Source organism: Bombus vancouverensis, chromosome 7 (genome assembly GCF_051014615.1).
Source record: "Bombus vancouverensis nearcticus chromosome 7, iyBomVanc1_principal, whole genome shotgun sequence".
Classification (NCBI taxonomy): Eukaryota; Metazoa; Arthropoda; class Insecta; order Hymenoptera; family Apidae; genus Bombus; species Bombus vancouverensis.
Window position 1 is genome coordinate 12760480 of NC_134917.1, and position 26683 is coordinate 12787162.

The 26683-nt window shown below is 25.7% G+C and overlaps 6 protein-coding genes across 11 annotated transcripts; 1 reads left to right on the forward strand and 5 right to left on the reverse strand.

Annotated features, from left to right (window-relative positions):
• Positions 1–139: 139 nt before the first annotated feature.
• On the reverse strand, positions 140–9219 carry LOC117156042 (uncharacterized). Of its 3 annotated transcripts, XM_033332722.2 has the most exons (11): positions 9089–9219; positions 8625–8769; positions 8105–8227; positions 7621–7820; positions 7139–7348; positions 5667–5832; positions 5523–5589; positions 5292–5451; positions 4977–5114; positions 4768–4881; positions 140–4668 (listed from the first exon to the last, which is right to left on the reverse strand). In XM_033332722.2, exons 1-11 carry the CDS (start codon positions 9160–9162, stop codon positions 4446–4448), a joined length of 1620 nt encoding a protein of 539 aa, XP_033188613.1. In that variant the 5' UTR covers positions 9163–9219; the 3' UTR covers positions 140–4445. The 3 variants fall into 3 exon arrangements, with proteins under 3 accessions (XP_033188613.1, XP_033188614.1, XP_033188615.1); XM_033332723.2 differs by lacking the exon at positions 8105–8227; XM_033332724.2 differs by lacking the exon at positions 7139–7348 and having other exon boundaries at positions 9089–9215.
• A 408-nt stretch (positions 9220–9627) lies between these two features.
• On the reverse strand, positions 9628–11918 carry LOC117156043 (HIG1 domain family member 1C-like). Its single transcript, XM_033332726.2, has 3 exons — positions 11719–11918; positions 10361–10503; positions 9628–10172 (listed from the first exon to the last, which is right to left on the reverse strand). The coding sequence occupies exons 2-3, from the start codon at positions 10494–10496 to the stop codon at positions 9988–9990; spliced, it is 321 nt and encodes a 106-aa protein (XP_033188617.1). The 5' UTR covers positions 10497–10503; positions 11719–11918; the 3' UTR covers positions 9628–9987.
• Positions 11919–12973: 1055 nt separating this feature from the next.
• On the reverse strand, positions 12974–19284 carry LOC117156036 (uncharacterized). Its single transcript, XM_033332717.2, has 12 exons — positions 18864–19284; positions 17356–18783; positions 16918–17276; positions 16436–16789; positions 16082–16352; positions 15592–16007; positions 15273–15497; positions 14718–15193; positions 14532–14643; positions 13504–14191; positions 13230–13325; positions 12974–13154 (listed from the first exon to the last, which is right to left on the reverse strand). The coding sequence occupies exons 1-10, from the start codon at positions 18877–18879 to the stop codon at positions 14036–14038; spliced, it is 3813 nt and encodes a 1270-aa protein (XP_033188608.1). The 5' UTR covers positions 18880–19284; the 3' UTR covers positions 12974–13154; positions 13230–13325; positions 13504–14035.
• Positions 19285–19411: 127 nt separating this feature from the next.
• LOC117156037 (major facilitator superfamily domain-containing protein 12) lies at positions 19412–22313 on the reverse strand. Of its 4 annotated transcripts, XM_076620122.1 has the most exons (9): positions 22099–22313; positions 21959–22023; positions 21365–21691; positions 21086–21293; positions 20798–21009; positions 20357–20716; positions 20124–20274; positions 19906–20024; positions 19412–19593 (listed from the first exon to the last, which is right to left on the reverse strand). In XM_076620122.1, exons 3-9 carry the CDS (start codon positions 21666–21668, stop codon positions 19481–19483), a joined length of 1467 nt encoding a protein of 488 aa, XP_076476237.1. In that variant the 5' UTR covers positions 21669–21691; positions 21959–22023; positions 22099–22313; the 3' UTR covers positions 19412–19480. The 4 variants fall into 4 exon arrangements, with proteins under 4 accessions (XP_076476237.1, XP_076476239.1, XP_076476238.1 ...); XM_076620124.1 differs by lacking the exon at positions 21959–22023; XM_076620123.1 differs by lacking the exon at positions 21959–22023 and having other exon boundaries at positions 22072–22313.
• Positions 22314–22465: 152 nt separating this feature from the next.
• RNASEK (Ribonuclease kappa) lies at positions 22466–23478 on the reverse strand. Its single transcript, XM_033332720.2, has 2 exons — positions 23295–23478; positions 22466–22964 (listed from the first exon to the last, which is right to left on the reverse strand). Exons 1-2 carry the CDS (start codon positions 23361–23363, stop codon positions 22740–22742), a joined length of 294 nt encoding a protein of 97 aa, XP_033188611.1. The 5' UTR covers positions 23364–23478; the 3' UTR covers positions 22466–22739.
• Positions 23479–23831: 353 nt separating this feature from the next.
• Positions 23832–26572, forward strand: rush (pleckstrin homology and FYVE domain containing family member rush hour). Its single transcript, XM_033332719.2, has 8 exons — positions 23832–23895; positions 24237–24301; positions 24454–24591; positions 24716–24779; positions 25157–25282; positions 25354–25460; positions 25544–25804; positions 25886–26572. The coding sequence occupies exons 1-8, from the start codon at positions 23832–23834 to the stop codon at positions 25913–25915; spliced, it is 855 nt and encodes a 284-aa protein (XP_033188610.1). The 3' UTR covers positions 25916–26572.
• The last annotated feature ends 111 nt before the right edge of the window (positions 26573–26683 follow it).

Genomic DNA, 26683 nt, shown 5'->3' on the forward strand with positions numbered 1-26683 from the left:
TCAATATCTAATAGTTTATAGAATAAGATATATATATGTTATCTATATATATATCATTATCATATGGGTATAAAGAATGAAATATTATAAACTGATAAAATATCTCCCTCTCTTTATTAAATAAATTATTACATAAGAAGACTGATTATGAATATCTTTATTGTACAGATATGTGTAAATACAATGAAATACAACTTTGCATTATTGCAATATTCAGTATACATCTGTATATAATATGATGTTTATATTGCTAGTTATGGGTTGTTTTTTAATTCTGTTTCAAGTGTATTAATCATTTAGTTTAAAGTACTTAGGACAAAATCCTTAAAGCTAAACATGATTTTTGGCATTATTATAGTGACTATATTAAACACAAAATAATTCTGAAAATACCTAGATATATAGCTTTTTTATGTATTCACATTGCATAAAATCTGTTAAAAATAGTTTTGTTTCTGCAAATAAAATAACATGTATATGAGAAAAATCGCGTGGAACTTGAAATCTTAATCGAGAAATAGGGCAACTCCATTAATACATAACATTATTGTTGGCATACAATGAATATCTTATGTTAGTGAATATCTTATGTTATTAATATAACAAAAACTCATACCAGATTAACAAATCTCATATGATAAAATACATATGATACAAATCTCATATAATAAATATTATTTTAATGCTAGTATAACTTTGCTAATCTATTGCACACAACCCTCTATAACATCTAATTCATGAAAATGAATGAAAAATTATTTATTTTATGTTAGCTCATAAGGAAATATCTTGCAAAACGAATCTTTTGGATGGAAGAGTTGATAGAAACAAATTTGGCATTTTACATTATTAACTAATAGTTACTCCACAGCAATACATCTCACACACAACTCCAAATCACTATATATTTTACACAGAATACCTAATTGCGTTTGAGAGAATGAGTTTCATGTTGAAATTTTGAATTACAGTAATTAGCTAATCGAAGAATTTATTTATTCCAGTTAATGTTACTTTCTGCATATGTGGCAATACTCAAAATATAGTCAAAATAGATTATTTTATCCCTCCTAGTTTCTTCTCAAGTTAAAAAGCTATAAAAATAGCTCTCAACTAATGTTTCAGCCACAGCCCATCTGTTATTAATTTTTATTCACATATTAGATTTTCTCAAAGGCAGGATTATTTTGAATTAAGCTATGAAAATACTTCTGTACATTCATTTAACTATAGCATATATAAAGCTTTTTTTCTTGTTTAGTTTATCATTAGAAACCCTTTTTTGGTTATAGCCTATATCATATTAATCATATGTAATAATGACCTTGAAATTTGCATCATGGATATGCCGTTTGTATTTCACATCTATCGTATATAGTAATACGATTCAAAACATACATAGTATACAAAATTAATAATTTTCCAAATATTTTTCATATAATTGATTTCTTTATATCTTACATTTACTCCAAATACTTTCTAATACTGAATATGTTGTAGATTTATGATTTTCTAATAATCTAATTGTAAAAATTAATAATCTTAAGGATTTCAATATTGAAATGTAAATTATAAAGATTTCTGAATTACAGTTTACATTTGTCTGTCTAAAGAACTTTAATAGTTTCTTTTACTTTTTGTGTATAACTTTAATAGGATGTGCATAATTTGCAAAACATGTCTATATTAAAAAATTAAGTAAGGACATTAAAGTTGTCCACAAATACTTTAAAATATTTGTAAGCTAAATTATTATAAAGAAAAACTACCAATATACAAACTACATTACAAAATATTTTTTAAATTTACATTTAATTTTTAAATATTTTAACATTCCATTTTTTTAAATCAAGGCAATTGTTTACATCAAATTTAGAAAACAAATGTACTATATCCTAATTGAAATAATATTATCATGGAATTAATTACTATTGCTATTACAAGTATTTATTTAGTACGTTGCATATAAGTTAATATTATTAAAAACTTTGTTTTTATTTGCAAAAAAATTGATTTCAATTACTTTGTGTTCAATACAATGTTCAAATAATTTAAAATATTCCAAATTTTTTAAATTATCTGCAAACATCTAGAGACTTGGTCATATTTATATATATTAAAAATGACAAGATATGTCATAAATGGAAGCATTACGATTTTCCAAAATTGATAATGCATGCTAATGATGATGTATTTTTTAAATCACTTAAAATATGTATATCTAAGTAAATTTGAACACTCCTTTACATATACTTTCATGAATATGCACAATGAGTTACAAAGGTCTACATACACCTATTGAATTATGACACTAAAACACACTTTGTCACAAAATTATTTATACTTACATATCAATACAAAATAATATGTATAAACTTTAAATAATATGTATTTCTAAAATGAATTAAAAACATTAAAACATTTAACTTATAAGAATTTTGAAATAAATTTACATCAAAGTTTACAAAACTTTTAATTTTATCAATGCCAAGCAGATAACAGATCATTATTGATGCTTACAGAGAGAAGGGGGGGGGCTATAAGACATTAATAATATATAATAACATACATATATATATATAACTTTTGAAACGTTGAATTTTATATTTTTTGCTTCCTTTTCCTTAATCCAAGTAAAGGTGAATAAATTATATTACATTGTAACAATATGTATCTTAATGTGTCAAAAGAACTCATAGAACTAATTATTTTTACTATAATATTTTATATTTAAGGAATGTATGTAGACTTTTGTAATTGACTGTATCTCGTTTGCTATCTTATAGACAAACAATTAAAATTTATTTTTGATGTAAAATTAATATTCTATAGTGAACATATAAAATATTAACTTGTAATAAAGTAACTAAATATTTATATTAATATAACTTCAATACGAACATATAACAAATGACTTTGAATTTAGCAATATAGAATTAACAATAATTGTTTATTTGAATTAATGGTACTAAAATTGGAAGCTTTTATTCAATATATACGAAATTAAGAAATGGATATTTCAAATAATTAACGTTCAATTGATTTATAACTATAAATTTGTATAATTTATATGAAGATATTGAATAAAAAGCAGTTTAAATAAAACAGTATGTAACCAAAAGTATGAAACCGGAATTTTCCTATAGATGGCCCTAGCTGATAATGTAGTTAGACTAAACTGCGTCTTTGATGCCAAAAGTCTTTGTTGACATCTCACAAACATTTTCGACTTAGAACAATACAAATTTCATACAACAGCATAGTTTGTAATAGCGTTGAACATGTCAAATTTTGTGCCTGGAAACTACGATTTGCGGACAGCATTGATTTTCTGTTACCATTTGAAGAAAACTGCTGCAGAATCGCATCGAATGCTTGTCGAAGCTTACGGTGAGCATGCTCTTGGTAAATCACAGTGCTTTGAGTGGTTTAAAAAATTCAGAAGTGGCAATTTTGACGTGAGGAACGAAGAACGTGGAAGACCACCGAAAAAGTTTCAAGACAGCGAATTGCAAGCATTGTTGGATGAAGATGACGCTCAAACGCAACAACAACTCGCTGATCAATTAAACGTGACACGAGAAGCCGTCTCCATGCGTTTGAAAGCCATGGGAAAGATTCAGAAGGTGGAAAAATGGGTTCTACATGAACTGAATGAAAGACAGCAGGAAAACCGAAAAACCATTTGTGAAATGCTGCTCGCCAGATACAAAAGAAAGTCATTTCTCCACCGAATTGTGACTGGCGATAAAAAGTGGATATATTTTGAGAATCTTAAGCGTAAAAGATCATGGGTAGCTCCAGGCGAACCACCGACATCGACTACAAGACCAAATCGCTATGGACAGAAGACAATGCTCTGTGTTTGGTGGGATCAGAAGGGTGTGATCTATTATGAGCTGTTAAAACCTGGCGAAACCATTAATACTGAGCGCTACCGACAACAAATGATCGATTTGAATCAAGCTTTGCGTGAGAAACGACCAGAATATCAAAAAAGGCAACACAAAGTAATTTTGCTTCATGATAATGCACCATCACATACAGCAAAACCGGTCAAGGAAACGATTGAAGCGTTCAGTTGGGAAATACTTCCGCACGCGGCTTACTCACCAGACTTGGCTCCGTCCGATTACTATTTATTTGCAACGATGGAACACGCACTTTCTGACCAGCACTTCACTTCTTACGAAAATGTACGAAAATGGCTCGATGACTGGTTTGCCTCAAAAGAGCAACAGTTTTTTTGGCGTGGCATCCACCAATTGCCAGACAGGTGGGAAAAATGTATAGCTAGCGATGGGCAATACTTCGAATAAAATATTTTTAATCATTTTCATACAATAAACGTGTTTCCTATACAAAAATTCCGGTTTCATATTTACATACCTGGTACTTTCAACTTAGCAAACATAAAAATTAACAAAGAGACAGTTACACATATTTCATTTACCACGACTTTCTGTATTCGAAATATTTCTTTGAGAATATATAGAACCTTGAGTTAATTCTCTCAATGCACCTTTTCTTAATTCTGAATTAGGTCCTTTGGCAACACACCGATTTCCAAAAAGCAAAGTAGCATCATGTCCATTAGCTATTGTTTTGTTATATAACTCTTTACTTAAAAAACTCGGATCTGGTCCTGACCATGGTGCATAATCAGGTCTAAAAAAATTGTAATAATAATTCTATTTATTTTTTATTTCAATCATACATATCTATAGCAAAAATATTAATTTATCGAAATAAAAATGTTTAACTTACAAAAGTAAGTCATTATTAGCTCCTTTTGGTAAATCAGGGTTTGGTCCAACTGGTTTTGTCAAATATGGAGATTTATATTCATTATCCTCTGTGGTACTAGTTCCTCGAGAAACTCTAAAAATATTATTAGTTATTATATTCTTTATTTTTTTTTTCTAAATATGAAAAATATTATGAACATGAAAAGATATGATAAAATTTTTTTGTACTTTGGTATTTCTATTTTATTTTTTGAACGTTTAGATTTTTCCGAATTTGCATCCTTAACTATTTTCTTAATTGGAGAAGCAGTTAATTTTACAGCTTCAGTTACTGGTGGACTGTCTTTCCTTTCGTCACTTCTACTGCTGCAAATGTTACATATACTTAATAAGATGTTATATTTTCATAAAATACGATAGATTTACATATAAAACAATTGGAACACTATATTTATTTATAAAAAGTTTCTTAAAACTCTACTATACATGTAAGTAAAAAATATTAATTTTTCAATTTACTACTATTTAGATATGTTGTGTTACCTTGGACTGCTTGATGTACACAAGGGTCTTGTAGCTTCTTCTGTAACCATGATATCTAATATGTGTATTGCTCTCTCTTCATCATAATCAACACTATCCATAGCAAGCATTATTACTCTTTCTGGTACTGATTTATATTTCTCCATCAATCGCGTTTTCACTAATAAGTTATATTTCAAAAATTCAAATATTGCTATTAATATTTTAAGGAATAATGTTAAATATACCTACTTTTATTTTTCTCTTCTAAACTTTTCATACGCGGTGGCGGAGTAGGTACAGTTTGTTCATTGTTTATCTGTGAAGATAAAATATAAATTAGTTCCTAAAATGACAATGTCAACTAAACCTACAAATAAATGTAATATATATTACCTGTTCCTCCTCTTTTCTTCTTAAAGATTTAGGAGCTGTAGGATTTCGTTTTTCATAGCCCAGATCGATTAATTTTTCAGAAGCTTTTTGAACATTGTTGTCACTTTGTTCCAAAATATCAAGCAACATGGTTTCTTCTACTTTTGGGAATACATTTTTCAGGTACCTGTACATATAGTATTTTGGTATATAACATTTACTGCAATTGTTTTACAATGTACAGAATATAAATATGGACAGTCTACAATACAGGACTGAATTGTGCAAATGATAATTGATTTATAAATCAGACATAGATATGATGCAAATAATTATTAAAACAAATTACATATTAAAATAACATTATTTTTAATGATTAGTAACTAAAATTTACATAAAACAGTAGTAACAATAATTATTTTGGTATGCACATGTGATTGATAATTTGACATTATACAATATACAATGTTATTACAAATTTATTAATATCGGCAAATTGATTTTAAAAATAGTAAAATGACATATTTTGAATAAGTATAGATATAAACAAATATAGATATTTAAAATTACAGTACACATGCACATACTGTCATGCTTAAACCACATTTTTATTGAATAAATGAGTTTCTTATTGCATGCATAATATATTGGTATTCTCTTTTTCCGATTTTGTTGATAATACATAAGAATGATATTGTACATTCCTAGGAAACTCATTTACTACTATAAAGATTTGGATTACAACAGGCAAACAATATATGAAAGAAAAACAAATTTTATGATCGCTACTAAAAACTAAAGCAAAGAATACATTGATGATATAAAACTAAAACCAACCTATCTATGATTTGTGTAAAGTTTACACTATCCAACATGTGGTGTACTGTAAACCAGGAAGAAACTGAAATGAAAAATGAATTCCAAATGATAATACTACGTATAAAAAAAGACCAAATACAAATTATAAAAATAAAAAATTAAACATAGAAAGGAAACGATTAAAAAATAAAAAAAGAATTACTGGTCTTTTGATATCATTCTTTGGAAACTACTTAATACAAATTTATCTACTACACAAGATGTAAATTCTTACAACATATTGCTATAATTACTTTATAAAAAAATTTCGCATTCTCACATTGATTGATTGCTATATTATTGCTTATAAAATTATAACAAATTTTAACACATTGCAGATGAACAAATTTTTAATTTCTGATCATACAATGTATAGAATGAAATATATAGATTTACTTATAAATAAAAGATCTTTGAGAAAGATTATATAAATAGTCTGCAATGTGTACTGACACATGCTATTACTACACAGCACTGTATGGTCATATACATAAAATATATCAGATATTCAAAATAAATCAATATTTATAGTATCCTATCTTGTTATCTGATATATTTCTTTGCAACTATCACAAGATACAATATCAACATCTAGCATCCATATCTGGTGAAATTTATATAAGTATGGGAAAAACCTAAGTTTTATTTTGGGGGAGTTAGGGGCTGGCCGAGCCCCACGAGGTGGACTCAATGTTAGAGCTGCATGTATAGCATGTGGTGGTAATCGCCATCTTGGTATTGCATAGTTTGAATGCACTCCCACAGGTGTGCATGGTCCTGGCGCACAAAGAGGATTCTTTTCCACTTGTAAAGCGCTGACAACCAAAGCTGCTCTGTTATGGTATCTGAAAGATATCAGCTACCACCTTAGCACTATAATTAATACAGTGCTAACAAAACTCATTGAAAAGAAACTAATATATAATTAGAAAAAATGTAACTAAATATGCATGAAAGCATAATTTTATGTGTGTATGTTAATATGGTTTGGGTTTAAAGACATAGAAATTTACATTAATATAAGTAAAAGATTAATCAACATTTTTGTTAATAATAATATATGGTAACATGAATAAAGATCTAAATGTACATACGCATACTGAATTCTAAAACTTACTTTTTCAAAAGAAGTCGAATATGAGTATCAGAAACTGTGGGAAACATAGCATTGATTTTAGCAACTTGTAATTCAGAATCCGAGTTCTGTGTTAAGTATGTTTCCATATTCTTTACTGGAGTTGGAGATCCCAACGTCATATCCCCAAGCCTGTTTGTCATTGCACTAACTGATTTCAGTGATAATGGAGTTTTCAGATCCTATATAAATTACTTTCGTTAGATATTGTTAGATGCATTAGTTTCATATTTAATATTAGAAAAATATGTTTAATAAACAGATACATAATAAAGTTATAAAATTACTTAATATAAAAATTTCGTATATATATACATATAAAGTAATGTTCTTTACAATTTATCTATCCACATAATTATTTTTCTACGATGAAAACTTATTAATAAAAATTTAATTGTATCTTCAATTCAATATCAAAGTATCATATAACATACACAATGTACATGTACAATTATAAGTTACCTACCTGTAAACTAGGAGGTAAAAATGCAAGTTGTGGATTATGATAAGGAGACAGTGTTGGATAAATTTGCGGAGCTCTGTGAGCTCCAGCATAACCTAAATGTCCACCACCTCCATTTCCTCCAGTCTATTATTTTGTTGTACGTGTTATATTTTATCCAAATGCAGCATGTGCATATGACAAAAACACATATATTGGAAGTGCAATTATGATCATTTTAATACATGCATAAGTGCAATTTTAAAACACCCAAGTATTTCTTCAGATATAAGAATGAATATATTTATTGTATGATCATTAGGCTGTAGTTTATGGAAAATTTAAAAGTATAAAAATGTACATAATACATATAATATGCAAAAATGTATTATAATAATAATCAATAAGTAAAATTAATCTCTACTTATTATTTATACATCATTAGTTATGTTCACAAAAATATGAATTTTCACACATATTTGTGGTCTACTGATGATCCAATAAATTTTACAGTTTTAACATACAGCAGAAATTATCTACTGACCTGCATAGGTATATCTTGGGAAGTAATAGTTGTAGCAGAACTCAGTGCCATTGAATTTTGTGATTGTATATACTGAGAATACTGCCAATATCTTACTCTTGGATCTTCCCATGTTGTTGTACGGTTAAAATGATTTATAAAATATCTGAAAAATGTTTCAAATTGATTTGTATAATAACTAATAAGTTATTTATTGCACATTTATCACGTAAGATTTGATTGTAACCATGTATAATATTTGATATATCATATATTGCAAGTAAACGAAAAAGATCATTTAATAAAAATAATCATATTCATTAATATTTTCTTTACTAGTTTGTATACATTAAAAAATCGAATAATCAGTAAATCGTGATTGCGTAATATTAGCTTTTTGCAACAAATAAATACTCCCACTCAGATTTATTTCTTCTAACATTAGATAACGAAACAATCGAAGATTTTCTAAAAAATTTACATACGGACGACCACTTCGAATGTCATATCTGCATTCCCAACCGGGTGGCAATTGACTCCTGTCACTTTCTTCAGCCATCTTTGCGTATTTTGATAACTCGAAGTAAGTTCTTCCGGAACTAATGTTACGTACTCACTATTACGATTAATTAAATTTAGTTATATGAAAACACAATTCAATCGTAACTAATCTGATCTCAATTTAAATTGCTATATTTATTAATTCCTAAATATAAAAATTTAAAGTATTATTAATTATTACATTTATTATATATTAAAAAACTACTGAACATTCACCAATAACAAAAATCTATGTAATTTACATATGATATACAACACATAAAGGTAAAGTTACATATCGTTAATGATATTTAACAATATGTGAATTTAATAAAAATTAAATATTTGCAATGTAATTAAGTTGAAATATTTTCTCTTGTTCTGAAATTTAAAATTGTCTGATATTTTTACTAAATACAATCATATATGTACATATTTTATTTAAATAGACATACATATAGTGAGATATTTAATACAAAAAAAATTCTAATTTTTCACTTAAATATTTATTTTATTACATTTTGTTTAATTTTTACAGCTCTTTTTTCTTGAAACATTATTTATCTTATGAGACACTATATTTCAAGAACAATAATTTATGTAATAAATAGTATCTTTAAATGTAGTATTTAAATAATACTAAACTATTATTGCACATAATTGCATATTGTTTATAGTATTTTTTTACAGAATTTGATAATCACATAAAGTATCTAAATTTAATAATCATAAATAGCTTTCAAGCTTCATTTTACTAAAAATAAGCATATTTTATTTTACTCTTTGAACACGATTGAATGTTCAAATTGTCTCCTTATTTCTTTCTAACATTAAATGATGAATGTTATTCTGTCTTCTTCTTCTTTATATAATCGTTATACATGCCATAAAACATTCCTAAGCTGATGATACCAAGTGCTGTAGCCTGAGCTGCAACTCTGAATTGTACAATAAATATAGAAGGTTTTACTGTTCGTGTTCTCCACTTATATGCACCTATTCCACAAACAGTAGTTAAACCAACTATACCTATAAAGACAATTGTATTTTCACAATAGTATTGTGTATAAAGTAATATTAATATTATAAAGTAAACAATTATATTCCAGTATTGATTGTATCAAAATAAGATAATTATTATAGAATACTCATTTCAATTTAAAATGATATGATATAATATATATTTAAATAAAACATTTTTGGTACTAAAAACATACCAGCTAAAAGAAATGGTGATCGTTTTGCAAATAAATAAAACCTGTCTGATAATGATATTTCATTCTCTAATGCTATCTTAATAGCCTCTTCTGGAATCTCGACTGCTTCACCGATTTTCCAAGTATTGTCGCCCATTACTCACCTGTACATATTATTCATACATATACTTATTATAGAAAAAAATAATTTTATAATACAATTATTATATATTAGATATGTATATAGGCATAAGATACAGTACAAAAAATATTATATAATTATTAAAAACAATATTTTTAATAATTTTATGAAATAAATACTTTATCAAATTTAAAATATTATCTTTTAATTCGTACAATTATATATGTATACACAGTAATTTATCTAAAAAAGTAATAAGTTCAAATAATTATTATAAATTATTTAGTGCATATTTATTAAAATGGCTTTGGAATTAAGAAATCAATGTTATATATTGTATAATACAAGAATGTACATTGTTACATTGTAATTAATATATAATTCTTTCTATTAAAAAATTCAAAGATAAATTGACTTTAAAGAACATATTAGTAAAAATCATTTTTCAAATATATAAACACAAATTTCATGTAATATTTAATACATATTGTACTATGTATATTTATATATGTTGTTAATTAACACGAAGTAAAAGATTAAATTATTTATAAAACAATAAATTTTATTTTATATATTTTTATAAAATATGCACGCGCGCGCACACGCAAATTAAAATTGAATACTTCATTTTAGGTTATTCTAATGTTAAGAATAAGTAACAAACATTAACAATGAGTATTTTTACAATGGTAATAAATTTTACATGCATCTATTATATCATAAGCATTGCATTTGTACCGAGATATCGCACATTTTTGTTATGAAATGTTCTAACAGATTGTAATTATGTACTATATATGTGTATTCGGATTTTCATTTCTTATACATAACTTGTTTTCGTATAACATTGCCCTTTTCATTGATTTTCAATATATCATTCACACATGTCGTTGAATATTACAATCGTAATACTTAAAATAATTCGAAATTAATAATAGCATTATATCAATAGTTCCTTTATACCAATACAAAAAATATATGTGTCTTACAGATTATTTATAATAATTATATATTTTTACTTAATTTTTCAGAAATGTAAAACACAATAGCTTTAATTTATAAAATCATTTTGGATATAGCATTATTTTTTATGTAACAGTTATACTTGAACAATTATAATAACACGTTGAGATAAATTTAATATTTTATAATTTCTATACAAAATGTTCTGAAAACTCATAAATTATATATTCCAATTTCGTAACACACTTATATAAAAAATGAATAAACAGTTTACCTTTATTCTTTAAACAATGTAAAAATTTTAAAACATTAAGCTTTTGTCCTTTCGTCCCTTTCGACCGATGTGCTTATGAATAATTCTAAATCTTATGACTCGTATCTGTGATCTGTGACTGCGACCATGCTGTGACCAGCCTGTGTGCACGCTGGGTGTCCCCACCACGAGAGTTGCCAGTGTGCGAATACAACGACGATCCAAACATAATAAACCAACCTTAATACAAAATTACCATGGACATAGGATATATATATATATATGACATATTTTTATACCCAGGGTAATTACAACTACTAACATGTAATGTGTAACATGACCTTGACAGGGATAAATCGATATCACCAAGTAAATCGATATTGATACCTTTATTCATTGGTTATATCGAATGAAAGTATCGATACTTACTTGATATCAAAACAGAAGTATTTCACTAGTGAGCAGCCAATAGTTGCAGCTGCAGTAATCAACTTTTGTTTACGTTTATTACCTTATCTCGTTGAGAATCATTGGACAGACTGTAGATTTTTACAATTATTGCAAATGTCATTCTTTTCATAAACCTTGAAAAAAATAATTTTTTAACAAAAAAATGTCAATAACAGATTTTTATTTCATTTAATTGAGGTTGGTGTAACTGATACCAAAAATAGTAATAATTTGAACATCCCATTATAGTTGGCAATTACAGGCATAGGAATATTCCTATGTCCATGGTGGCAATAGAGCAAAGGCAATCCTTTATTAAGCTATTATGTCGTACTTCAAACAATAGTTAGATTTATAAATTGCCTTGAAATTTTAAGTGCGGACGTTTGTTACAAAAGAGCCGAAGAATGCAAATAGGAAAGAGACATTTTGAAATTGCTACGAAATGGTAAATGTTTAATTTATTCTTTAAATGATATATGAATCCACTCATTATTAAAACATGTAATAATATATATAGCTTCTTAAACTGAATATAATAATTAATGTTAAAATTATATAACACTTTCTAGAAAGTATCATATCAATCATATAATATAACACTAAATTTACATTTTTATAAATTTGTACACCACGATATTTAATGTAATTTTTTATGATATAGGATCCCATCTGCATTAACTTATGGAGGAGCAGCTGGTTTGGCACTGATTTATTTTACCGATTGGAAAGTAGTAGCTAGATACATACCATTTTATGGAAGCAAATTCGACAACTAAATTGTAAAATATATTTATTGTAATATGTTACTTAATAAATTATAGTATTATATAATTCAATGGATTATTTATTAAATATATGCGTTACATTCTGTATCTACAGTACAAATATTTTAGTTGATATTGACCCTTGATAGATTTGTTTCTCTTTGCTTTTCATACAATATATTCGCTTCTCTTTCGACTTCCTCCTTTTTGCGTGATGAAACATGATTCTTAAACTTAAATCTGTATATAAATATACGTTTATTATATATCTCATTTCTCACTAGTTGACGATACAAACAATATAATTATATTTACCTATAAGCAGCCAAAGACATTAGAATAGCAGATGAAATAAGAATTGTCTTAGTATGAATATTTATGCTGGATTTGCCTTTCGTCATGAGATGTTTGCTTTAAAATAGGAAGTACTTTTAAAAATTACATTAATAATAAATTAGACAGATTATCTTATTGAGACTAGGAATATGAACTATACTAAATTTGTTATTTTATGTATATTAAAAATAAAAATCAATTATTTATTCTTAATATTATCGTATAAATCTTTTTTGTAATGCAGGAAACCTACCTTATTTAAGTCTTTGTTATTATAATTTTTTTCAGCGTATTGTTTTAATGGTTCATTCCAAATATAATAACCACTAAAAACTCCTAATGCAGTGGCCACAATAGCATTAATACGTGTTTGGGAAATTACCATTACTAATTACCTAAGAAATTTATAGTTACTATTGCAATATTAAATATCTTTGATAAAATTATAAAACGCGGAAGATAACCTTTGTTAAACGAAAAGGCATGTAACCACCATAGGCGTCGAATAGGCGGTAGGTACTACTATACAATGTTACATAATTTGAATTTTCTATATCTTTAATGCTGAAAATTTTTGAATTTCTATACAAACATATACGAATATTAAAGAATATATATGATCTTGGCAAATACTGTTGTCATTATGGATTTAGTTTAGTAATATTTAAAAGATTACTTTTTCCAATAAAAAAATTATTTAATAACTTTATTACAAATATCTTTTTAATCAATATTAAAATACACTATCATATACAAATTTGTGAATATTGTTTTATAATGATCATTCAGATTTTTCCAATAAATTTATAAAATTTGTTATATGTATCTAACTGAGTTTTGAAAATTTCTTGCATTGAAACAGGTAGTGTTCGTGATAATAAAGCAAGTCCATGTTGGTCACACACACTGATTAATTGATTTATACAATTTTGTATAGACATCTAAAATAAAAAGTTGAAGTATATTATATTAATTGTTAACAGGAAATATGGTATTGCTTGCTTAAGAATCCGCTATTCTGAGACTATACCCGAACGTTTATCTGAGCAAATAGAAATTTTAAAAATTGAACAAGAAATGATGTAGGTGAATGGGATGCTGATATTAATATTTAACACATGTATACCAACTACATATCAATGACAACTTAGCATTTCAACAGTATGAATACATAATTCATGGAGATTGTTATAGATAGCAAAACGATGTTCGGATGCTTATGCAGTGAGTACGGTATACGATGCTACATTGTTAAATAAAGTATATCATAAAGAAATTTACCTTAATAAAGTTTGGTATTGAACTTTCTGACAATAATTTTAGTAAATCTGCTACTAAATAAGGACTTATTCGAATCATATCTTTCTTTAACTTTACTAAAGAACTAGTAAACCTGTATGCAAAATATAATAGTTTGAAGTACGTTTATGATTTTTTCTGTTAGATAAATAAAAGATTTTTACTTACTTTTCAATATCTAATGCAAGACATTTAAATGTGTGTTCTTCGGACTTATTAATAATAGATTTGGATTTATGTATAAAAATACTTAATATTTGTCTGTACAATATTAACAATAAAGGTATCTTGTCGCTAATTAGATTTGTTCTCATTTTGAGCAGTACATTGGACAATGCTAATGAATCACTAAAAGTTAGTATTGTATTTGCTTGCAATGATTTTAAACTAACAATTATACTCATATCAATAATATAACCAGGAAGATACAAATGTTTAGCAGCAACAATATTGTGTATTAGTTTCAACAAAGTTGGCCAAAATTTTTCTAGTATATTTACAGTTTGTATTGTTTGAATTAAGTTATTGATAGCTATTAAGCGTAGCTTATTGCGATCATTGGACATATCTGTTTTTAATATAGCATTCCATATAATACAAATATTTTCTAGATTATTTTCTTGTTTACCTAAAAGTGTTTTAACCTAAAACAAACTAAAGTAGTAAATATTTTGTTGATGACAAAATTATGCTATATAATATGTATAAAATTATTGAACATACCAACTGATCGTGTAATTCTTCGGTAAATTCAGAAAGTTCATTCAGTTCACTTGATGCTAATAATGGTGTAAGTACATCTATACATGGGTATTTAAATAATGCATACCAAATTGCTCTTATAGTTTGATTTGTAACATGAAATACTTTTTTATTATGTAAAATAACAACCATAAGTTGTAGACCATCTTGCAATAATTCATTTGTAATCTCATTATTTGTATTATTCTGTTAAATAAATACTTTATTTTTATATGATGTAATTTTATTTTAAATTTATCACAAATATGTTTTGTTTATATTTATGTATATTTATATTTACCACAAATATGTCTTCAATTGTTGATTCTGTAACATCCTTTAATTTTTCATCAATGTTTTCATCTTTAATACCAATTCTTAATAGCAGATTTAATATTTTCATGTCATATGAATTTTTCATTTCAAAGGATAGAGTCTCCATTGCAATTCTGATTAATTTTTTTTCCGCCTTTTTAATTATTATTTTTTGGTCAACATTTAATTTTGATTTAACACGTTCCATAGATTCTAATAAGAAAAACATATTTTCCTTGGAATTAGTGGAACATTTTATAAATTTGTTTAAACTTTTATATGAACAATTCTTGAGAAACAGTTCCAATGATTTTTTGAATGTTTTGTTTTGTGGTAGTAATTGTAGCAACAAAAAAGGATCTATATATTGAAATATATCAATATTAGGCTTTTCCAAGAGATCTAAAAACAAAACAGTTTTTCATACATTATTCACTTTTGATTAGATATCTTATCTGTATAATCATGAAATGTACCTGAAAACATTATATTGCATAAAAAGACTATTTCATTACTCTGATTACATTCCATTCTAACAGCAAATATGAACATAAGTGTTATAACTTTTAAATTAGTATCCAAAAATATTAGTGGTAGATGAAGTAATATTTCTAAATATACTTTAATTTTATGTAAAAGTATATTTTGCATTTGTACCCATTTGTTTACTAGCAATTCTTCCTTTAAAGACATTAATACATCATTTATTTTTTCACATTCAACAATTTCAGCTTCAAGTAGCAATTCCTAAAAGGATAAAAAATTTTTGTCCAATTATTTAATTAATTTTATATAATATATTTGAATATCAATAAAAAATGTATACTCACTGCATCAAGATATTTACTAATAGATTTTGTTATACCTTCTGTTGCTAAATATCCAATTTGTGTAAAAACACCAGTTAATATGAATATCATTAATCTTTTATTTTCTTTTAAATCATTTTTATGTAATACTTTCACCCATTCATTAAAATTATCTGCATTAGAAACCATGTCTGCTAATAATAAATGTGTTAATTTTAACACTTGTTCATTACTTAAAGATGGTATTATTTCTGTATCAAATTTTAATATTAAATCCCAACAACGTTCTATACCACCTATCAAACTCTTGAGTATCACAGGAGATTCAGTTAATGTATTTTGAGACATCTTAACTTGTTGTAAAATGAGTTTGTTCTGAAATTTTATGTAAATATAATTTTCATACATTTCTAATATACAATATGATGAAAAATAAACAAACAAATAAATATTAATTTGATAAAAATAATAAAAGAAGTAATGATAAAATTTTGATAACATACCATATTATTCTTACAATCTTCATTACCAAATTTTTTAATTTTTTTGATCAGTTGATGCCACTGAGTCTCAGATATTGGTAATATCAAATTTTCTGAAATAGTATTTGGCACATAGTATTTTAGAGCTCTTTGTGTTTCATTCCATGAGAATATTGCAGTTAATAATATTACAACTTCTTCATCCTGATTTGAACTCAATGTTTTAACCAGTAAAAGTGATAGAATATTTCTTACATCATCAAAAGTATTTACAAATTTTGTGTAGGAAGTAGATGTTCTACTATATTCAAAAATGCATATACCATCTAACAGTGTAATGAGTAATTCAACTATAGCACGTAATATTAAAACATTTCCACCTACAATAGAAAATATTTAAAATATCATATATAAGAAGATACTAAAATATATAAAAATCAATGATGGTTCCATTCTTACTAGTATTATTAGATTCCAACATTTGTAAACAATCAGTCTTTAAATGGTATGTCAGTGTTCTTAACATAACTACACTTTGTGAATTTGTTACATTATTTACAGCTTTCATTAACTTCTCTTTGAATTCACTTGGAAAACATATACTACTTCCTGATGATATATGATGTGATACATGAGACAAACTATCTTTTAATGCTATTAATATTGCTGAAATTAATTTTTCTTCTTCCCTTAAGTGTATAAAAGCATCCAAAATAGAAATCATTAAATGTTTATATTCCAATACTGATTTTTCTATAAACATTTTTCTTAGTATATCTTTAACTTTTCTTTCAATTATGAGAGGATTAAAATAACAAAATTGTATTAAGAGATTGTAATCTGCATTACTCATGCTTTTACTTATTAAAATATCATTAATTATATTTTGACAATAATCAAATAATGTGATTTCATGTACTTTATTATCAAAATTAAAAGTTATGTCATTTAAACATTTTAAAAAAGTATTCAAAACTTCTCTTTTATGTGTCCCAGAACATTCTACTAACTTTCTTAATATTATATCTAATGTAACAGTGTCTGATTTGAAAGTAATTACTGCAACACGGAAGAGAAAAGTAAATGTCATTAAATTACTTTGGAAATCTTTTGTCTTTGCATGTCCTGTCAAAATAGATAGTAAGTTTTTAAATTGTGTTATATCTTCATCTTTTAGAAATTCTCCACTTTGAGTATGTTTTCTACCAAATATTAATTGTTGAATACATTTATGTGTTATTGCACCTAATCTATTGGTATTATCAGTACAGTCGTGGTCAATTATAACACACAAAGGATATAAGATATCATGTATAAACATGATTCTCAAACTATCTTTTGTAATAAAAGCAGATTTATAAATTTGTATTATATTTTCTACGACATTAATTACTGTATTATATGCTGTCAGTATCAATCCATTGCTTTTGTTAATTAATGAAATCTTTATTCCTTCTGTTGATTTTTCTCCAATGTTAAAGGTGTGTTTAAAAACACTATTTACACATTCTAATAAGGACTTTGTTAAAAGTCCTAAATCTTTTGGCTTATTAATAAAATATTGTGCAATCCTGTTATTAGAAGTTAATAATCGACAGCATTCGAAAATATCCTCACGTATATGTTTTACATCTTTTTGAAATGTTTCAACGAATAATTTTATCAATAATTTTATTACATCACTTTTAATATCCAAATATTCGGTTTTCAAACAATTTTTTAATGAATCCCAAGCTTCTTGGTCCATGGGACACATATTACAAAGCCATTGCAGAATAAGATCTTCTTTATGTATTATTGGTATATCAATGGCACAGAATGCATTTTCTGCTAATTTTAAACGTTTGGGTAAAGGTTCTTCGTCTGAATTTAGACGTCTTAATAATTCTGTCAAATAAAAAAATATATATGTAATTATGTCTTACTAAATTTTAAAAGGTTAGAATTCTACTCACGTGGTAACTTACCTACTGATAAAGACATTTCAAATATATTTACGTACTATATTGATACATTCAATTAACACATTTTAACATATTTTAACACATTTTTCAATATTCTTTTGTACAAACGAATTATTTTAATACATTATATACACAATTAACATGTTACAATTTTCACTTGCGTTTTTTTGTTGTAATGTCTGCCACCTTTAAGATAGTGGAAGTAACCGGCCATCTTATGGCGGCCGGAGTATGAAACATAACCCAAATCTAATCCAATACTCACGATTCAAAATCCCGCCACAAAATGCTCGCCACTCACATGCATTGTATGCAACCAGCGACTCAGTGGAGTAATCATCGATAGAAGTCAATATGGCGTCGTTATTACTTACCTGTAAAATATGCTGAAAATGCTTGATTTTTACATACGCGTAACTTTTCAACCAGTGGATTCCTGCATATTTGGATTTTTCTCGTCAAATTCTGTCAGAATATATACGGAAGGATCAATAATTTTTGAGCCTCCATAGAAAACTACAGCCAGATATTTAAATAAAGATTTACACAAGTAATATATAAAGTATATATTTAGGATTTAACATCAAATGAACAAAATTTTAATTACTATCTTTTTTATACTATGTAACATTTTCTTGACTTATTAAATTGTCAGGTTCATTTTCTATTGTTTCTGTAGTAATAAATACATTATCATGTTCTATAGTTTGTTCACAGTGTAATGTATTATATACTGAAATAATTTATATTAATATTATATCATTATTATAATTAATTTAATAGATAATTTAAGATATTCTTCCAAATGACATAGGTGACCAAACAAGATGTAATTTAATGAGTATCATGAGAAAAGATTATGCAGTATCTAATAATAACAAAAATTTATTATACATATAAATTTGTTTCTTCAGAATGCATAATTTGTTAAAATTTTGATTTCATATTTTTCCATAACATTTCTCTATGATACCTATCAAATTTCATCTGAATTAACTACCAGTGCCTTTCAGAAATACAGTTATGATTTATTATAAATGTATACCTGTACTGTGATGAAATGGTTTTATACATAATATCATTAATAAGCCAACCATTGCAGATGTAGCACAAACATAAACTAAAACACTTTTATAGTAATTTTTACAATCAATCCAAGAGCTTCTGAAAACATAAAAAAGAGAATTGCTTATTTTTGTTTACTTTTTAAAAATTTACTTTTATCATCATTTAAATAATTAGTATTTTAAGCTATATACTAACAAATATTGAATAAGCATAACTGCTAATCCATTGCAAAGTTTGTCTGTAAAACTCATAATTCCATATACAAATGCACCACTATTTACATTTTGTCCAATAAAATCTGCAGTAACACCAAGACTAGTCACCAACATAATAGAGCCCGCAGATCCTATAATAAAACAAATTAGTATTTGGATATATTTCATTTATATTTAATTTTAAGGATTTTAAAAAAAATTATGTAATATTACCTAATATTAAGGAAACTGGATAGATTTGATATTTTGTGTATGTTAAGCCAGTACCTAATTGTATCCAAATACAAGCAAATACACCTAACAAAACTCCAAAACAATATGAAACTTTTCGACCCAGTTTTGTATTCAATTTTTCTATAATTAAAGACATCACAAAACTACTCAAATACATTATTAAAGGAATTGTAGCCAAAGATGTAGCTGGCATATTTAACGATTTGTGTAAATACAAAGGAATATAAATTTGTGATAAGTTTACAAACAAACGAGTAGGCATATATATACAAGCTACTTGATATAATTGAACATCTTTTAATAGTACTAATACTGTTCTTGAATTTCTATTCAACGAACCTAAAATAAATGTGATAAAACAGATATTATAATAAACAAAATTTTTAATCACAGAGTAAGTAAATATAAAAATAATTTTACCATCAGAATTATTAACAAAGTTTTCTTTGACAAAGGTATGAAATAAAATAGATGTTACAGCTCCTACTCCAATTCCAATAAATACAACTTCCTGGAATTTCTTTGCATCATCGGGCCCAATTTGGGAATTGGAAGCATTAGTATCTGTTACATGTAATACTGCCCATGTAATACAGTAAACAAAAATATTTGAGAGAACAGTAAAGCTGTATCTAAATAAAGTTGTAATAAATATTTAGGGTTATAATTCAACTTTAAATATCTCCCTTCCAATAATTAAAGACATACCTGATCGCTATGAGTTCTGTTCTTTCATATTCAGAAGGTGTGAGTTCTGGAACTAGGGACAAATGAGATATTTGTACAGCAGCCCACCCAAACTGAAAGATTATCACAAATGCTGCATAATAGATTAATTGAGCCCACTCATGAGAAGTTTCACAACCAATACAACGTGAAAATATAAAAGGAAATGCAAATAATATGCATAAGGTACCTAAAATAAATTGTTTGAAAAAATTACATGATATAATAAATAACATATAAGGAAATAATAACGATATATACCTATTAAATGCCATGTTTTTCTCCTCCCATATTTACATAATCCAAAGTTATCATCCTTATCAGAATGAAAACCAACAAAAGGAGTAGCCAAAGCATCTGCTACTTGACCAATGAGTAAAATTATTCCAGCTGAGATTGAATTAAATCCCAATACCAAATGAAAAAAAACTAATAAATATGTAAACCACATAGAAGCACAAATATCATTCAAAACATGTCCTATTCCATATAAAAGTTTCCGAGAAAAAGGAAGACGTTGTATTATTTCACTATAGTCATCAGTTACAATGTGTTCATTTTCCATTGTATTTAATGCAGTATAATACTCTACAATGGAATACAAATCAGTTTAATGATTTATATGATATATTTTAATATTTGATATATTAATAATGATACAAAGCAATTGAAATTTAAATTTTTAAGCAATTAAAATTTATTAAAACATTCTGGTACATAATGGCAATCAGATGGAATGATTTTTTACGTTCAAAAACATTTTAGTTTTACTTTGCTTATTACAAAATATTTTATTTGCAATGTATAATACGAGATAATTAAAATGACTTAAATTTTATAGTTATTATACATAACCTATCACTTATTGTTGATAGTGTTACAATTCTACATGCACAATTCATGTAATTTTGACCTTCTTTCTAGATAACAATATAGTAAATATTAAAAAGCATGTTTTAAGATTTTACATGTTACGACAATTCAAAATTTGAAACCTCTCTCTTTATTTCGGCATATGACGTATATTAAATTTGAACACAGTATAAACGTAATCGAAAATGACTCATTGTCGATAATGAATGTATTGTTTTTCGTAAATATTATACGTAGCAATTACATATTTACAAAATCTTTAAAATTAAAATAATGGTATCAAATTCAATCTTTTTTTAATATTCAAAATAAAATAAATTCTTTAAAATTGTTGTGTTGCATAAACATGAAATTTTACTATATTAGTTGTAAATTGCTGTTGATTCCAGCAATTATGTTCATTAATTTAACGCAGTTAAAGATTTCTAATACTACTAATAAATAAGAGAAAAAGAGAAATACATATTTCACATTATGATGAAAAATAAGTTCAACAATAATTTTTTGGTATATTTTCATATATATACATACATAATATGAAATAATCTATATTCTTCTATTTTACACACTTATATTGTAGTATAATTAATTATATGTTCTTTAAATAAACACAAATTCTTAATATTAGAATGCAATCAAAAAATCTGTTATTGAAATTTGTATTTAGCATATTCCTAAATTCCTGTTTTTATATTTATAATGTATCACTATACTATATACTTATATGTACTTTTATTTATTGTATTCACATGCTAATAATATTTTAAACGCTTAAAGATGATCTAGAATTTATATAAAATTGATGTCCAGAAAATAAGAATGTAAGGACATAGATACAAGCTGCAATCCAACAATTATATGCATTTTGTTTATAACCCCTCTCTGCTACAGCATAAAAATCTGTAGGTTTATTAAAAGTCTGTTCTCCCAAAGGAAGGTCTTCTATTAAAGCTACACTGTTGTAGTAAAAGAATATTCCCATCAGGAGCTGAAAAATAAATGAATTTTCTTCCAGATTACAATTTTTGGAAAATGTACAATAATATTTGCTTTATATATATGAATAAATAACATGAAATAAAAGAATATACTGATTAATTCAATGAATCCTATAATTACTAAAAGACTGATTACAAATAAAAGATAACTAATTTGTTTTCCCCAAATAATAAAATTCAAATAAACAAGGAGAAACAACATCTGAATATATAAAATATATAAAATGTATTTTTTTGCAATTTTTTATACATGATGCACAATTATTTATTTTAAAATTTCTCAATACATTTAAAATTATTAGGTTAAAGAAGTGACTTACTAATTGGAATATACCCCAAGTAGATAATATCAGGCCACATAGGGCATACTTAGGTCCACATATCTTCATTTTTTTTGTCAAAGTTATCTTCTATTACTTTTGTATAAAATAATCTAAATAGAAGTCTACCACTACTTGTAATTTGCTAGTTTGCTACACCCTTAATAATCATATGATTTTTATTGACCAGTAATATTAGATATCGATATCTCGAAAGGGTATATCCGGTATTTGAAAATCTGTGATACATACATATTGGTTAGAATAATGTATACTGTTATTCTATTAACATTTGCTTATTAATTAAATAGAACTGGAAAATTTAAAGTGAAAATAAATACAAAATTATATAATATGTGTATCATTTGTATTTTATGATAGACAATATTTATTTAAAAGTCATAAATCTTATATTATTTTAAATATTACATATTTAAGCGACATAACAAAGATTTTCTTATATGATTCTTTAAATACATTAATTGTTCTTATAATATTTCAAATATTATCCACTGTTAATACTGACAAATATTAAACATGTTCATGATTCATACTTCCTTGTTGTCAGCCCTGATTCATAGGACCATGGTTGACCGATTGGGTTAGTTTGTATTTCATTTATTATCAATTAATTAATGTTATATTCTGTATGCAAAGTTTAATTTATTTTTATTATATAACTTTAATATATAGAATATTTACTTCGATTATTAAATTAGAAAATTCATAATCTACTTATTCTATGATTTTTGAAATTGCTTCGGGTAACGGTGTAATTTAGTAGTTTGTGATTTTGACAGTTGAACACGTAATATATAAAACGTATTACAGAAATGATTAATCTTTTAGTGAATTATATTTGTTGCCGTATATTATGGGTTTTACTAAAATCTTTACCTGAAAGTAACTAAAGGTTATTTATTTATATATGGTTTATTGCAGTAAATAGCGAGGCTAATGCCAGGCGTATTGCTATGGTCGAAAACTGCTTTGGCAGTTCTGGCCAGGTAAGATTGATATTAAAAATCTTAATTTTTCTTATGTTATGCCTTATATTTTCGAAGAACACAACTAAGCAATATAATTTGACATATGTGGCATCGTTCAAAGCACAAAGATGTTATCTATTAAGTTTACATTAATCTATTACATATTTCAGCCACTTGCAGTACCTGGAAGAGTTTTAGTTGGAGAAGGTGTATTAACCAAAATGTGTAGAAAAAAGCCTAAGCCTAGGCAATTCTTTTTATTTAATGATATATTGGTTTATGGAAACATTGTAATGAACAAGAAAAAGGTAAACATGTATGAATATTAATAATTATACTAAATATAGTTTTAACTTATTTATTAAAATATAATAGTTTAAAACAATATATTAATTTATTAGAGATATTAAGAAGATTTATATATGTTAACAGTACAACAAACAACATATTATACCACTTGAGGAAGTCAAACTTGAATCTTTAGCTGATGATGGTCGTAAGTTATATTTTCCATCCATTTATTAAATTATGTTTTGTACTTAATTACAAATCAGTTTGTAGTTAGATTTTAATTTTATATTATATAGAAAATATCTTAAATATTCTAGAAGTTTCAAGAATCTATATTATACAAAATAAAAATAACATTAACAGAGTTTGTTGTTAACTAAATATGATTTATACTGTACATATTTATGAAATATTTTGTTTTATTTCTACAAAAAGTTCTTTGTTTTCGGTTAGATTACCATTTATAATAATGTTAGGACTAATGTTTGGATTATTAATTTGTTGTGTATCAAGTACAGACACCATTGAAAAATATATATATAGTTATATAAAAGCAATATATTAGTTTATTATTATTTATAGAATATCGCAATGGCTGGCTCATAAAGACAGTAACAAAGTCATTTGCTGTTTATGCTGCCACTCCAACAGAGAAACAAGAATGGATGGCTCATATTACAAAATGTATTGAAGACTTATTAAGAAAAAGTAAGTAATTATTATTATGATAATTTATTTATTTATGTAATATGTAATATGTACCTGTATTCTTTTAATAGGTGGTAAGAAACCAGTTGAAGTTCATGCAGCTGTTTGGGTTCCAGATAACGAAGCTACAATTTGTATGCATTGTAATAAGACACAATTTACAGTTTTAAATAGACGGGTATTCATACATTAATTGTGTTTCCAAACCATTAAATATATTATATTCTCTAAATATTTATATTGTTAATAAATCATTTTCAGCATCATTGTAGGCAATGTGGAGCTGTTGTATGTGGGCCTTGCAGCAATAAGAAGTTATTATTGCCTGGACAAGGAAACGGAAAAGCAGTTAGAGTTTGTTTACAATGTTATGATGCAGCTAGTAAAGTAAAAGCATCATCTCCTTCTGCTGTTGATAACCTAAATAACAAAGATCAACAACGTAATTCTGTAGATAGTTCAGGAGGTGATAGTTCTGGTGATGATGATGATGGAAATAAAGAAGAAAATCATGATCATGAGGTAAGTGACTTTAAAAGTACTGATAATGAATAAATTCAATAAATTTTCAATGATTTTATTATATATTTTATTTTCTTACAGCCTAAATTTTATTCTACACTTGCCCGATGAAGTTAACTACATCACATTACTATGAACAGCAATACAAACAGGAACATTATTCAGAACTATATTTTTAAAAGTTAATAACATTAAATTGTCAATAATATTACAACTAATAGTAATTTAAAGTTTGTTGAAATTACTCTTAAATTATATTTATACAAAAAACATGTCTGTGTGTATAAAGAATTCAAATAATTTTATATTAAATTTAAAAAATTTATATCTTTGATATATATATGTAATTTACGTGAATGACTTCGGAGGTATCTTCGACATTAAAAGTTATATAGTTACACAGGCATTTAAAGATAGAGAAGACTATTTTTTTAACTCTGTATTTTATAAAATTTTAACCATTTATACTTGTATTATCTTGTTATATTGTACTATTTTGCTATTTACTCTCAGTAGATTCTAATTTCCGTTAATATAATATTTTAAGAATATATGCCACATTGTGCCTTTCTAAATAGAACACTTGTCTTTTCTATTGTTTGTAAGCAATTGATACTAATCTAATGTTAATTTCAAAAAGAAAAAGTACATTATAATAAATTTTTAAATGTATAAAACTAAAACTATTCGGTTGTGTGTTTATATTATAAGATTAAATGGAATCTTTACGAAATATATATTTACAACGAATAAAATTTAATAACATAATTCAGATGAATTTCCTCAGTTAATCTTCTCTTTGAAATTTAAATTAATATAGAGAGCGTCTGTCCATGCATTGTCAAATAAATAGAAAAAAAATTAAAAATTCAAATACTT

Bases quoted from the DNA above. Each gene is read 5' to 3' on its own strand.
- LOC117156043 (XM_033332726.2), bottom strand. From the start codon at position 10,496: ATGGGCGACAATACTTGGAAAATCGGTGAAGCAGTCGAGATTCCAGAA. The intron at 10,173-10,360 runs GTATGTTTTTAG...TTGTCTTTATAG, and splicing joins ATCACCATTTCTTTTAGCTG to GTATAGTTGGTTTAACTACT.
- rush (XM_033332719.2), top strand. From the start codon at position 23,832: ATGTTCATGATTCATACTTCCTTGTTGTCAGCCCTGATTCATAGGACC. The intron at 24,302-24,453 runs GTAAGATTGATA...TACATATTTCAG, and splicing joins GCTTTGGCAGTTCTGGCCAG to CCACTTGCAGTACCTGGAAG. The intron at 25,283-25,353 runs GTAAGTAATTAT...TTCTTTTAATAG, and splicing joins TGAAGACTTATTAAGAAAAA to GTGGTAAGAAACCAGTTGAA.
- LOC117156036 (XM_033332717.2), bottom strand. The intron at 17,277-17,355 runs GTAAGAATGGAA...TTTCTATTGTAG, and splicing joins GTTGGAATCTAATAATACTA to GTGGAAATGTTTTAATATTA. The intron at 16,008-16,081 runs GTACATTTCATG...TTTTGTTTTTAG, and splicing joins ATGCAATATAATGTTTTCAG to ATCTCTTGGAAAAGCCTAAT.
- RNASEK (XM_033332720.2), bottom strand. From the start codon at position 23,363: ATGAAGATATGTGGACCTAAGTATGCCCTATGTGGCCTGATATTATCT. The intron at 22,965-23,294 runs GTAAGTCACTTC...TTTATTTTTCAG, and splicing joins CTTGGGGTATATTCCAATTA to CTCCTGATGGGAATATTCTT.
- LOC117156037 (XM_076620124.1), bottom strand. From the start codon at position 21,668: ATGGAAAATGAACACATTGTAACTGATGACTATAGTGAAATAATACAA. The intron at 21,294-21,364 runs GTATATATCGTT...AATTTATTTTAG, and splicing joins AAAAACATGGCATTTAATAG to GTACCTTATGCATATTATTT. The intron at 21,010-21,085 runs GTATGTCTTTAA...AACTTTATTTAG, and splicing joins ACAGAACTCATAGCGATCAG to ATACAGCTTTACTGTTCTCT.
- LOC117156042 (XM_033332722.2), bottom strand. From the start codon at position 9,162: ATGGCTGAAGAAAGTGACAGGAGTCAATTGCCACCCGGTTGGGAATGC. The intron at 8,228-8,624 runs GTCAGTAGATAA...ACAAAATAATAG, and splicing joins CCCAAGATATACCTATGCAG to ACTGGAGGAAATGGAGGTGG. The intron at 4,669-4,767 runs GTAAGTTAAACA...CAATTTTTTTAG, and splicing joins GCTAATAATGACTTACTTTT to ACCTGATTATGCACCATGGT.